Source organism: Falco cherrug, chromosome 4, assembly GCF_023634085.1.
Source record: "Falco cherrug isolate bFalChe1 chromosome 4, bFalChe1.pri, whole genome shotgun sequence".
In the NCBI taxonomy this organism is placed as follows: Eukaryota; Metazoa; Chordata; class Aves; order Falconiformes; family Falconidae; genus Falco; species Falco cherrug.
Genome location: NC_073700.1, coordinates 49,244,529 through 49,256,330, shown reverse-complemented (window position 1 = coordinate 49,256,330; position 11,802 = coordinate 49,244,529). Strand labels below are relative to the sequence as shown.

The 11,802-nt window shown below is 66.9% G+C and overlaps 3 protein-coding genes across 9 annotated transcripts; all 3 read left to right on the top strand.

Moving 5' to 3' along the window:
- Positions 1 to 493: 493 nt before the first annotated feature.
- Positions 494 to 2,164, top strand: LRG1 (leucine rich alpha-2-glycoprotein 1). 3 transcript variants are annotated; one of them, XM_055707152.1, is made up of 2 exons: positions 494 to 605; positions 766 to 2,164. In XM_055707152.1, exon 2 carries the CDS (start codon positions 775 to 777, stop codon positions 1,783 to 1,785), a length of 1,011 nt encoding a protein of 336 aa, XP_055563127.1. In that variant the 5' UTR covers positions 494 to 605; positions 766 to 774; the 3' UTR covers positions 1,786 to 2,164. The 3 variants fall into 3 exon arrangements, with proteins under 3 accessions (XP_055563127.1, XP_055563126.1, XP_055563128.1); XM_055707151.1 differs by having other exon boundaries at positions 516 to 605; positions 683 to 2,164; XM_055707153.1 differs by having other exon boundaries at positions 530 to 605; positions 771 to 2,164.
- An 832-nt stretch (positions 2,165 to 2,996) lies between these two features.
- On the top strand, positions 2,997 to 7,108 carry LOC102047455 (perilipin-3-like). 4 transcript variants are annotated; one of them, XM_055707148.1, is made up of 8 exons: positions 2,997 to 3,113; positions 3,996 to 4,054; positions 4,210 to 4,324; positions 4,579 to 4,661; positions 4,750 to 4,981; positions 5,581 to 5,768; positions 5,853 to 5,966; positions 6,395 to 7,108. In XM_055707148.1, exons 1-8 carry the CDS (start codon positions 3,023 to 3,025, stop codon positions 6,815 to 6,817), a joined length of 1,305 nt encoding a protein of 434 aa, XP_055563123.1. In that variant the 5' UTR covers positions 2,997 to 3,022; the 3' UTR covers positions 6,818 to 7,108. The 4 variants fall into 4 exon arrangements, with proteins under 4 accessions (XP_055563123.1, XP_055563122.1, XP_055563121.1 ...); XM_055707147.1 differs by having other exon boundaries at positions 2,998 to 3,113; positions 4,129 to 4,324; XM_055707146.1 differs by lacking the exon at positions 2,997 to 3,113 and adding an exon at positions 3,630 to 3,850.
- Positions 7,109 to 8,085: 977 nt separating this feature from the next.
- On the top strand, positions 8,086 to 10,735 carry LOC102047623 (perilipin-3-like). Of its 2 annotated transcripts, none has more exons than XM_055707150.1 (8): positions 8,086 to 8,119; positions 8,270 to 8,327; positions 8,554 to 8,749; positions 9,004 to 9,086; positions 9,179 to 9,476; positions 9,617 to 9,807; positions 9,890 to 10,012; positions 10,088 to 10,735. In XM_055707150.1, the coding sequence occupies exons 2-8, from the start codon at positions 8,277 to 8,279 to the stop codon at positions 10,430 to 10,432; spliced, it is 1,287 nt and encodes a 428-aa protein (XP_055563125.1). In that variant the 5' UTR covers positions 8,086 to 8,119; positions 8,270 to 8,276; the 3' UTR covers positions 10,433 to 10,735. The 2 variants fall into 2 exon arrangements, with proteins under 2 accessions (XP_055563125.1, XP_055563124.1); XM_055707149.1 differs by having other exon boundaries at positions 8,090 to 8,119; positions 8,229 to 8,327.
- Positions 10,736 to 11,802: the final 1,067 nt, after the last annotated feature.

Below are 11,802 nucleotides of genomic sequence, written 5' to 3'. Positions count from 1 at the left end.
ACACACGTGCACCCACCCGTGCTCACACGCTGCTGGGCACCCACCGTGCACCCACCCCCTGTGCTTACACCTCCCTCTGCACCCACCCACCCGTGTGCTGACCCCCCCCCCAAGCTCCCTCCCCTAGCACCCACCCCCCAGCACCCACACCCACCGACTCGCAGCCCCTCTCCCATGCACTGAGTTCCTCGGTGCTCAGCCCGCAGCCCCCGCTGGCCACGGCTCACCATGACACGGGGCCACTCGTGGGGCTTTGCCGTGAGGCTGCGGGTGTGACACAGGGTCCCACCGCTCCCCGTGACGCGCCGTGCCTCAGTTTCCCCCAAGTGGGTGTGCAGCATCGTGTGCTGCCCATGGTGTGGTGTGTGCTGGGGTCCCATAACGTCCCTGAGAGGGGTGAGGGTGGAAGTGGGGTGTCAGTGCTGTCCCCCCCAGGAGCCATGTGTGCCATGGGAACACGGGGACGCCCCGGATGCTGGCACCCTGTGAGCTGTGATTTCCCAACTGGCACGTGATGCCAAGCCACCAACCGCCCTGGGTGTGACAGACACCGGGAAGACGGACGGGACGGTCCCCAAGGAGGCCTCGCCGGCTCGTTGGGAAAGGTGAGGGGAGGGCTGGGGGGCTCCACTGGGGTCAGGGCTGGGGGGACATGGGGGTCTGAGCACCTTCCTGCCTGCAGCCATGGCCTGCCCGCCCGGGGCGGAGAGCTGGTGGCAACAAGGCTTGCACAACCCTCGGCTGATGATGGCCGCCTGCCCGCAGCCCAGCACCATGATGCCACCGGGTCAGATCCTGCCACCGCTGCTGCTGCTGCTGCTGCTGCCGCTCAGCCCTGCTGCGCCATGCTCCCCCCAACCCAATGCCACCCGGTTCGTCTGCACGGAGCCCACCCTGAGCACCTTCCCCAGCAGGCTGCCCACCACCACCCTGGCCATCTCGGTGGAGTTCACAGCGCTGGCCACTCTCCCCCCCACCGCGCTGGCTGGGCTGCCCTGGCTGCAAGAGCTTCACCTCTCCTCCAACCGCCTCGCCACCCTCCCTGAAGCCCTCCTGCGGCCCGTGCCCACCCTGCGCATCCTCGACCTGACCAACAACCTCCTGGCCGACCTCCCTGCCAACATCTTCACCAGCGCTGGCCACCTCCAGCACTTGGTGCTGCGGGGGAACCGGCTGCAGGTGCTGCAGCCCAGCTGGTTCCAGCACCTTCCCCACCTGCGCTGGCTCGACCTGGCTGCCAATGCGTTGGCAGAGGTGCCGCCAGCGGTTTTCCAGCGGCTGCGTTCCCTGCGCAGCCTGGATCTGTCCAAGAACCGCCTGGCATCGCTGGCACCGGGCGCGCTGGCTGGGCTGCAGGCACTGGAGCAGCTTGACCTGGAGGGCAACCGGCTGGGCACGCTGCCGCCCGCCGCCTTCGCGCCCACTCCCGCCCTGCGCCTCCTCTTCCTCCAGGACAACGAGCTGCAGGAGCTGCCCACCGGCATCTTCCACCCCCTGCATCATCTCCACGTCCTTGACCTGGCGCGTAACCGGCTGCGGGCACTGGCGCTGCCGCCCCGGCCCCCCGGCCCCGCGTTGGACCTCGACATCTCGGGCAACCCCTGGGCTTGTGAGTGCCGGCTGCTGGCACTGCTGCGGCAGGTGGCCCCGCGGCTCACTGCCACCCGCGACACCCTCTGCGCCAGCCCCCCGCATCGCTGGGGACAGGAGGTGGCTGTCCTCAGCCAGACTGGGGACACCGGCTGTGAGCCCAAGGGGGACGAGCAGCACCTGCCAGACCCCTAGGCAGAGGGCTTGGTGCCACCCCACATGTCCAGGAGTGTCCCCTCCCTCCCTGCCACTCTGTCCCCAGCTGAGATGAGCTCTCCTGGGGAAACTGAGGCAGGGAGAGTCGAGTTGCAGCTGGCCCTGGCCCAGTGACCTGTCCCCATCCCACCATCCCCATCCCAGTGTCTCGTCCCCATCCTGCCATTCCATCCCAATGGCCTGTCTCCATCCCACCCCCACACCAGTGTCCCCATGCTGTGATGCCCACCCCAGTGGCCCCCATCCCCATCCCACCTGGCTCAAGCTGTCCCGCATCCCCATCCCCATCCTGCCTGGCACATGTCCCTGTCCCCACCCCGCAAGAGCACATTAAACACTGTCACTTGGAGCCATCACACTTTCTCCTATGTTTTGTCCTGTGAAGTCCACCAGGTGCAGTGACAGGCACCATGTCCCCCAGCTGTGCCCATCCCATACCTTCTGTTCCCCTGCCCATGCCCCTTCCCATCCAAGCCAGCCTGCTCTGCTACAGGGCCGCCCCCTGCAACTGCCCACCACCCTCAGACATTGCTCACTGCTGGGTGACAGTGCTGGATGACACTGCTGTCCCCTGGCCTGAGCACCCACAGGGGCTGGGAGAGGCCTGGGACCCTGACTGCTGGGTGACACTGCTGAGTGACACTGCTGTCCCCTGGCCTGAGCACCCACAGGGGCTGGGGGAGGCCTGGGACCCTGTGGGGCTCTGCTTGGCACAGGGACACTTGGCTTAGGACCACTTGGTATGGGGACACCTGGCTCGGGGACATTTGGTATGGAGATGCTTGTCATGGGGACACTTGACATTGGGACACCTAGCTTGGGAACACTTGGCATGGAGACGTGTCAAGGGGACACTTGGTATGGAGCTGTTTGGCATGGGGACACCGGGGAGGGGACACCAGGCGGAGGGAACACTTGCCATTGTGTCCCTTGGTGTGGGGACACGTGGCAGGGGAACTCTTGGGCTGGGGACACTTGGCATGGGCCGGTGGCCCGGAGCCCCTGGCGCCCACCCGGGACGGGGTGTCGCCGCCGTGTCCCCGGGCCCGCAGGACGTTGCGGAGACAGGGAGAGGGGGTGTGTGTGGTGCAGGATCGGGCCCCCGCGGCCCCACGTGGCGGCACAGCCCAAAGCCCGCTCCGCTCCGCCCCGCCCCTCACTCCTAATTGGTGGCGGCGCGGCCCGCCCCTTCTCTGATTGGCTTCCGCCGCCAACTATGAATCCGGTGCTGGGCGGGGGCCAGAGATCGCGACCGGGGATCGCAATCACGACCGGGGGTCGCGACAGACCCTCACACACACCCCCCCGTAAGTACTGTCACCGGGACTTCGCCGTAGTTGGAGGGTGGAAAACCAGCCGGGGGGGGCTCTAGGGGGTCGTGGGGTGGGGGGTGGGGGTCCCAGCTGCGGCCCTCCCAAGCTCCCCCCCTCAGCTCCGTCCCCCCGGGACCTGCCCCCAGGGACCCAAAGGGACACCCCCAGACACCCAACGGGACCTGCCCCCCAGGACCTGCCTGCAGCCCCCCTCCCCCCCCCCCCCCGCAACCCCGCCCAGGACGTGACCCCCAGGGTGCCCAGGGCCAAGCCGGGGGGGGGGCAGCAGGGCAGGGACACTGCCCTTCCCCCGTGGGACGGGGGGCACAGCCGCGTGGCGGTGGGACACCCCAAAGGGCTGAGACGCTGCCGGGGGGAGGCTGCCCTTGCTGGGGGGGGGGGGGGGGGCTGCCCTGGCCGGGGGGGGCGGGGGGCCGGGAGGGCTGCCCTGGCCGAGGGGCCGGTGACCGGTGGCACGTCCCCAGCGCGTGCTTGCGAAAGGCGAACCCAGCCGGGCTTCCGCTGAATCACCCCCACACCCCCCCCTACGGGGATGGGGGACCCGAGGGGGGGTAGGGGGACCCAACCCCACCGCATCCCGGCAGGGCAGGGGGCCAGCCCACCCCTCCCAAACCCTTTCCAGACCCCCGTGAGGCCCCCTCCAGCGGCTCGGAGGCCCCCAGCTGCCTCCCACCCATGCCATGAGTTGCTGGGTCTCAGCCCTGAGAAGGGTAGGGGCTGTGGAGGGGGGGGCTGTGGGGCGCAGCGCCACCGTGTGCTATGGCGAGGGGCAGCTGTGGGACTCGGCCACCCTAGGGGGGCCACACCGGGGTCCCCCACACCCAGCACCCCATAGTCTTCCTCTTCCCACTGCAGCTGCCACCGCCATGTCAGCCGAAAACACCGTGCTGGCAGAGGATGGGCAGGAGCTGAAGGTAGGGGTGCAAGGAGGGCTGGGAGGGGGCTGTGGGCACTGGGGGGTCCCTGGCTCACTGCCATCCCCCGGCAGAGCGTGGTGAGCCGGGTGGCCAGCCTGGCCCTGGTGAGCTGTGCCTGTGGTGCCGTCTCCACTGCCTATGCCTCCACCAAGGAGAGCCACCCCTACGTCAGGTCCGTCTGCGACGCCGCCGAGAAGGGGGTGAAGACGCTGACGGCAGCGGCGGTCAGTGGGGCACAGCCCATCCTCACCAGGCTGGAGCCGCAGAGTGAGTAGGGGTGGGGGGGCAGCACCCCATGGGCTCGGGGTACCCCCCAAACCAGCCCTTGCAGAGCTCTCGCAAGGCAGCAGGGCGGGGAAGAGCTGTACTCTCATCCCTGGTTTCCACCACCACTGAATACAGCAGCAAAGGGCTGGAGGAGAATCTGGGGGAGGTGGGCAGCACCCCATGGGTTTGGGGTATCCCAAAACCCAGCCGGAGCAGAGCAGGGCATCAAACACCGTCTATTTTCACGTCTGTAGTTTCCACCGCCAATGAATACGCCTGCAAGGGGCTGGATAAGCTGGAGGAGAAGCTGCCCATCCTGCAGCAGCCCCCGGAGAGGGTAAGGTCTCCCCTGGGGGACACGGTGCGGGGCGGCCAGCGCTGGGTGAGGCTGTGGGACAAGCCGTCCCTTCATTGTCCTCTCCCAGGTGGTGGCAGAGACCAGGGAGCTGGTGTCGTCCACCGTGAGCGGTGCGGTGGGCATGGCCCGCGGCGCGGTGCAGGGTGGCGTGGAGAGGACATGCTTGGCACTGAGCACCGGCGTCAGCACTGTGGTGGGCTCCCGCATGGGCCAGCTGCTGGCCACCGGTGTGGACACGGTGCTGGGGAAATCAGAGGAGCTGGTGGAGCGATACCTGCCGGGGACGGACGAGGAGCGGGGTGAGTGCTGACCACACCAGAAACCCATCTCCCAAATCTGGGGGTGCCAAGCTTCCCCCTGGAACTCCCACCCCATTGCTCAGCACCACCCTGGCATCACTTGCACTGGTGCTCCTGCTTACCCTCCCGTGGGGAGCCTGGGCAGCTCTGCCATGCCAGGGCAGCACCGTGCCCCCTGCGGTGCCCGTGGCCACTGTGACACTGTGCAGGGGACAGTCCCCACCTGGCGGGAACCCAAAGCCAGGGAATGCTGTGCGGCAGTGCGTGAACTCTCACCTGGAAACCAGAAAGCAAATATAGCCCTCGGCACCACCCACCCCGGGTATTTATAGCTCGGCATGGGGTAGCGGTGGGCAGAGTTGGCCCCATGTCACGGCAGATGTGACTGGAGAGGCCACCTGGCTTTTTGGTGACACTTCCACATGACCCGGTGGCCAAGCATCCCGTGGGTGGGCACCCCATGTCCCTTTGAGGGGATGTAGAGCTTTGGGGGTTCATCCCAACACTGGTGGTGGGATGCCTCAGTTCCTGGCGTGGGATGCTCTGGTGCCTGGTGCGGGATGGTCCAGCCACGTGTTTCTCACCCCATGTCCCCGCAGTGGTGGCGGCAGGTGTGGAGGTGGCACCGCCAGAGCGGCAGAGGCGGTGGCAGAGCTACTTTGTCCGCGTGGGCTCGCTCTCAGCCAAGCTGCGGCACCGAGCCCTGCAGCGCTCGCTGGGTGAGCTGCAGCGGGCACGGCACAGCGCCCAGCAGGTCCTGGCCCAGCTCCACCACATCATCGAGCTGGTAAGGATGTGGTGGGGATTGTACCGGCCCCGTGCCAGCCCGGCACTCTCCAGTGTGCTCCCACCTCACTGTCCCTTCCCCTAGATCGAGCAGGGGCGTCAGGGCATGGATGGGTCCCTGGTTAGCGCCCGGCAGCATCTCCACCGCATGTGGCTGGAGTGGAGCCAGCAGTACGCCATGCCCATGGAGGAGAGCAAGGTACGGGGTGGGGGTACCCATGGAGGACACTGAGGTGTGGGGTGGGGGGCTGTGCCCATGGAGGAGACCAGGGTATGGGGCAGAGGTGCCCATGGAGGACACCAAGGTGTGGGGTGGGGGTACCCATGGAAGATACTGCAGTATAGGGTGGGGGCCTTGCCTGTAGAGGACACCAAGGTGCAGGTTGGGGGACTGTGCTGGTGGAGGAGACCAAGGTATGAGGTGAGAGGCTGTGCTCATTGAGGACACCAAGGTATGGGATAGGAGGCTGTCGCCATGGAGGACCAAGGTACGAGGTGGGAGGCTGTCCCCATGGAGGACACGATGTACAGGATGGGAGGCTGTCCCCATGGAAGATACCAAGGTGGGGGGTCTGAGCTGGGCAGGGGGAGCCTCCCACCCCAGGGCCACCGCTGGCTGCCTTGCAGGTGGAGATGCGGACGCTGGCCATGCTGCGCGGGCTCCTGCACCAGCTCCATGCCGCCTGCACCCGCCTGGCCGCCAGTGCCCGGGGTTTACCCAGCAGCGTGCAGGAGACAGCAGGACATGTCCGGCACAGCATGGAGGGCGTGCAGGCTTCTCTCTCCCACGCCCGCTCCTTCCACGACCTGTCGGGTTTGGTGCTGGCGCAGAGCCGGGAGACGGTGCTGCGGGCACAGCTGAGCATCGATGAGCTGCTGGAATACGTGGGGCAGCATGCGCCCCTGCCCTGGCTGGTGGGACCCTTCGCTCCTGCACTGGTGGAGTACCCGGAGGATGTCCCGGTGGAGATGGCCAAGTGGGAAGGATGTGTCACCGTTGGGGGGACGCACCAGGTACCCGCTGCCACGCAGCTCTGCAGCCAGCGCTGAGCCACTGGCAACGCCAAACGGGGAGTGCCCGCCCACTGCAGCGAACCCCATCCCCGCTGGGGACGAGGTGACGATGGACTCGGTGACCCAACGTGGGACCTCTGATGCCACAGCCAGGGATGCATTCAGGGAGGGAGGGGACGGTGGCACGAAGAGGATGTGGTGCCCAGCCCTGCCCGGCGGGGGTCCAGGGGTTCCTGCAGTGTCCCCAAGCCCAGGGACCCTTGGGATTTCTTGTCTTAGCTGCTTCAAAGCACTTTAAAAAAATAAACAACTTTTTAGGCCCTAAAATGACTCAGCAGAGCCACCGCGTTGCGCCAGGCTCGCCGGGGGGCTCAGTAGGGTGGCAGAGCTGGGGGCACGGGGTGACCCCGTGGGGAAGGTGTCACTGGTGGGGTGCCGGGGTGGGGGGAGCAGGGCGGGTGCTGGTGGGGTGCTGGGATGGAGGGTGCTGGTGGGGTGCCGGGGCAGCTGGACTGTGAACCGCGGCTGTGTGGCACTGGACTTCGTCCTGGTTATCGCGGGCACGGGGCTGGGCCGGGGGAGCCCCGATGTTGCAGGCGCAGCGTGGTCACAGCACCAGCAAGGTGGCACCGGGTCCCCAGAGCCGCTCGTCCTCCTGCCACTAGCACCCACTGGGACCAGTCTGACTGCCTCCACTGTGCCAGGTGGGGGGAACAGCAGGAGCCGGGTGCTGAGGGCCCTCGGGGGGGATGCGGGGTTGAGGGGGTCAGTGCCTGAGCTCTGTCGGGGGGTGGTGGTGTGTGCGGCCTGGCTTGGGGGATCCGGGCCCGGGTGGGATCCAGTCCTGGAGGGGTCAGGGCAGCCCAGTTGCAGGGGATCGGGTGCTGAGGGGGTGTCGGTGCAACCCGTTCCCGGGAGATCCAGTGCCAAGGAGGATCCGGTCCTGGGCGTATCACTGCAGTCCGGTCCCGAGTGGATCGGTGCAGCCCGGTCTGCGGGGGATCCGGTCCCGGAGGGGTCAGTGCTGCCCGGTCTGGGGGGTCCCGGTCCGGGGGGTCCTGGTCCCGGCGATCGGTGCAGCCCTGTCCGAGGGGTCCCGGTGCTGGGAGGTTCGGTGCAGCCTGGTCCCGGGGAGCATCCCGGTGCCGGTGGAGCCCGGTGCGGGGGGTCCCGGTGCCGGTGCCGCGCTGCTCCCCGCTGGTCGGTGCTCCCGGACCGCCCCGGGCCGGCCCCGGCAGGGCGGGCCCCGGTCACATGCGCTCGGGGCCGGGCTCCGGGGCTATAAAGGCGGGTGGGGCGGGAGCGGGGCGAGTCCGGAGCTCAGTCTGGTCGCCGTAGGTAAGCCCGGTTCCCTGAGACACCCCCCCACCCCCGTCCTGCGGGGCCCCAACCGGGTGGGGGCCCCCTGCCCTAGGAGGGGAGTAACTGGGGGTCCCCCCTACCGCAGGTACGGAGGGGGGCTCTAACCCCACTCCCCGCTCCCCCCAGCTCAGCCATGGCCGCCAACGAGCCCGAGACAGCGGAGCCCAAGGCAGAGGAGCAGCAGGTCAGTGGGAGCAAAGGTGGGGGGTGGGTCTGGGGCAGGGATGTCCAAGGGGTCCTTTCTTGGGGACGGGGCTTTGGGTTATCCTACCCTTGGGTGAGCTTGGAGAGTCCTCACAGTACGCCAAAGGCACCCTCAGGGGGGTGAGGCCACATGACCCCCATGCCCCCCTTGTATCTGGGGCTCCATCACCCCCCACGCACTTATCCTGACCCCTTTGTGCCTCCAGAGCATCGGGATGCGGGTGGCCAACCTGCCCCTGGTGAGCTCTGCCTACGGCATGGTCTCCACCGCCTATGCCTCCACCAAGGAGAGCCACCCCTACGTCAGGTCCGTCTGCGACGCCGCCGAGAAGGGGGTGAAGACGCTGACGGCAGCGGCGGTCAGTGGGGCACAGCCCATCCTCACCAGGCTGGAGCCGCAGAGTGAGTAGGGGTGGGGGGGCAGCACCCCATGGGCTCGGGGTACCCCCCAAACCAGCCCTTGCAGAGCTCTCGCAAGGCAGCAGGGCGGGGAAGAGCTGTACTCTCATCCCTGGTTTCCACCACCACTGAATACAGCAGCAAAGGGCTGGAGGAGAATCTGGGGGAGGTGGGCAGCACCCCATGGGTTTGGGGTATCCCAAAACCCAGCCGGAGCAGAGCAGGGCATCAAACACCGTCTATTTTCACGTCTGTAGTTTCCACCGCCAATGAATACGCCTGCAAGGGGCTGGATAAGCTGGAGGAGAAGCTGCCCATCCTGCAGCAGCCCCCGGAGAAGGTAGGGTGGTGGGGTGGATGAACACATTCAAGGTCTGTCCCCCCCCCCCAGCACTGCTTAACAGAGGGTTGTGTGTCCCCCACCACCACCAGCTCATCTCAGACACCAAGCAGCTGGTGACCTCCACGATGACGGGGGCCAAGGATGTCCTGACTAGCACAATGGCTGGGGCCAAGGACGCGGTGACCAGCCGGGTGACGGGTGTGATGGACATGACCAAAGGGGCCGTGCAGGGCAGCGTGGAGCTGACCAAGTCAGCGGTGAGCAGTGGTGTCAGCACCGTCATGGGTTCCACTGTGGGCCAGATGGTGGTGAGCGGGATGGGCTCCATGCTGGAGAAGTCTGAGGAGCTGGTGGACCATTACCTGCCCATGACGGATGAGGAGCTGGGTAAGGAGCTGATCGCAACCCCCTGGAGATGTCATGGGCTGGGGGTCCCCTTGGAGAGGGGTGGGTAGAGCCTGGGCAGAGCAATGCTGGCTCTACATGGGGTTGTTGGTGGGGCCACCTCAGCAGCTTCTCTTGCCCAGCCAAGCTGGCCACGGCCGTGGAGGGCTTCGAAACAGAGCAGCAGAAGCAGCAACAGAGCTATTTTGTGCGCCTGGGCTCCCTCTCGACCAAGCTGCAGCATCGAGCCCTCCAGCACTCGCTGGGCAAGCTGCAGAGTGCCCGCCGCAGCAGCCAGGACGTGCTGGCCCAGCTCCAGCGCACCCTTGACCTGGTAGGACCCATTCCCATGTTTCGCCCGTGCCAGCCCAGGGCTGCAGCAGACCACCCACCCCAGGCTCTGCCTCCCCTCCCAGGTGGAGCACCTCAAGCAGGGCATGGACCAGAAGCTGCAGGGAGGGCAGGAGAAGCTGCAGCAAAAGTGGCTGGAGTGGAGCAAGAAGCAACCCGGAGGTGGCAAGGACCTGGTGCCACCAGAGGTAGGTGGATGGCAAGGGGGCCCTGGGGTCACCTGGTGTCCCCTTGCCCCTCACCACCCTCTTGTCCCCACACAGCCAGTGGAGTTGGGCACGCTGGCCCTGCTGCAGAGCTTGACGCAGCAGCTCCAGAGCTCCTGCCAGCCCTTGATGTCCAGCCTCCAGGGCCTCCCCACCAGCATCCAGGACATGGCAGGGCAGGTCCGGCACAACGTGGAGGAGCTACGGACAGCCCTTGCTTCTGCCACCTCCCTCCAGGACGTGACGGGCAGCGTGCTGGCCCAAGCCCGTGCCCATGCCACCAAAGCTCGCCAGCTGCTGGATGAGCTGGTGGAGCATGTGGCCCACAACACCCCCCTGACCTGGCTCGTGGGACCATTCACCCCCTCGGGCCAGCAAGTGGTGGACCAGCAGATGAAGTAGCATCCTCTGGGGTGGGGTGATGTTGGTGTGTCCCCTCCCCAAGCCTCAATAGGAGCATCTACTAACCCCTGCCTGCCCACCTTGCCTGTAACCTTAGTGCCCGCCTGTATAGCGGACACCTGCCTGCTCTGTCCCTTGTCACCTGTGCCAGGACTGTGCCATAATGTGCCTTGGTTCCCCCAAGTGCCTGTTGGGGTCACCTCCAGCTCCTGGCTGGATCCCCATGTCCTTGGTGTCTCCAGGCCCCTGGTCTTGTAGGGTTGGGGGCAGCTCGCCAAGCAATAAACTCTGGTTAGTTTTGCACTTGGACTGAGGCTTCTGTGGGGATGGGGGAGTGATGATGTCACAGCCTTGTGTGACCTCACAGGGGCTGGGGCTTCCAGTGGGGTCACTGGAGGGGACAAGCTGGTGCTGACCCTACAGGAGACCAGCCTCTTTCCCTGAGCAGATCCCATGGCTGAGGGTGAGTGAAGGGGGAAAGTGGAGGAACAGTCCCTCCAAGACCTGGGGCCCCCCCATGTCCTAGGTCCGTGCCACAGCCCAGGAAGACCCCTGGCCTGTCCCCTGCATGGGTGGGAGGACAAGAGCAGGATGCCCTCAGCCCCAGGGGCCAGTCAGGCCCATCCTGCGGGGTCTGGCAGTGGGGGGGTGCAGGGTCAGGCCTGCTCATCCCACTAGGAACAGCAGGCAGCACCCCACGTCCCCCATCCCATGCAGTGGCACCCTGCTGTGTCCCTCCAGACCAGGGTGTCACTCCCACCCCGCTCCAGTGACGATGGCCAGGGGGCACAATCCCCGGGTGCAGGGCAGCAGCAGGTCAGCCCCGAGCCCCACACTGCTTGCCATGGGCTGGCTGCCCACCCCTCCTGCCAGCAGCACCAGAGGAGACAGGTGCTGAGGGCCCTGTCTTGGGCAGCCCCCCAGCTGCGGCTGGCCCCAGAGGTGGCACTGGGACTCCATGGCACCTGCCCGCACCCCGGTGTCAGCGCTGTGCACCCTCTCCCAGGCTGAGCTGCCTGGGACCCTGTGGATGCTACCCCATCCCCAGGGGCTGTGCCCCTGCTTGGGCTCCCGTGGGTCCCTGGAGGGGTCTGTGTCAGTGTCCCAGTCTCACAGCAGCCCCTGTGTGCCCCAGGCTGTCACAGGCTCTGCCCCAAGGGGTCCCCGCATGCAGCCAAGATTCCCCAAGGACACTGGTACCAGCATCCCCTCAGTCACGGCCACCATCCTCCATGCCTTGCTGTGCCCCATGACGTGGCACAGGCACTGGCTACGTCCCAGCAGTGCCTGAACCGTTACCTGCCCCTGGGCCAGAGGCAGGTGGGTAAGAGACCCTGGGATACTGCTGGGGGTCCCCATGTGTCCCCCTG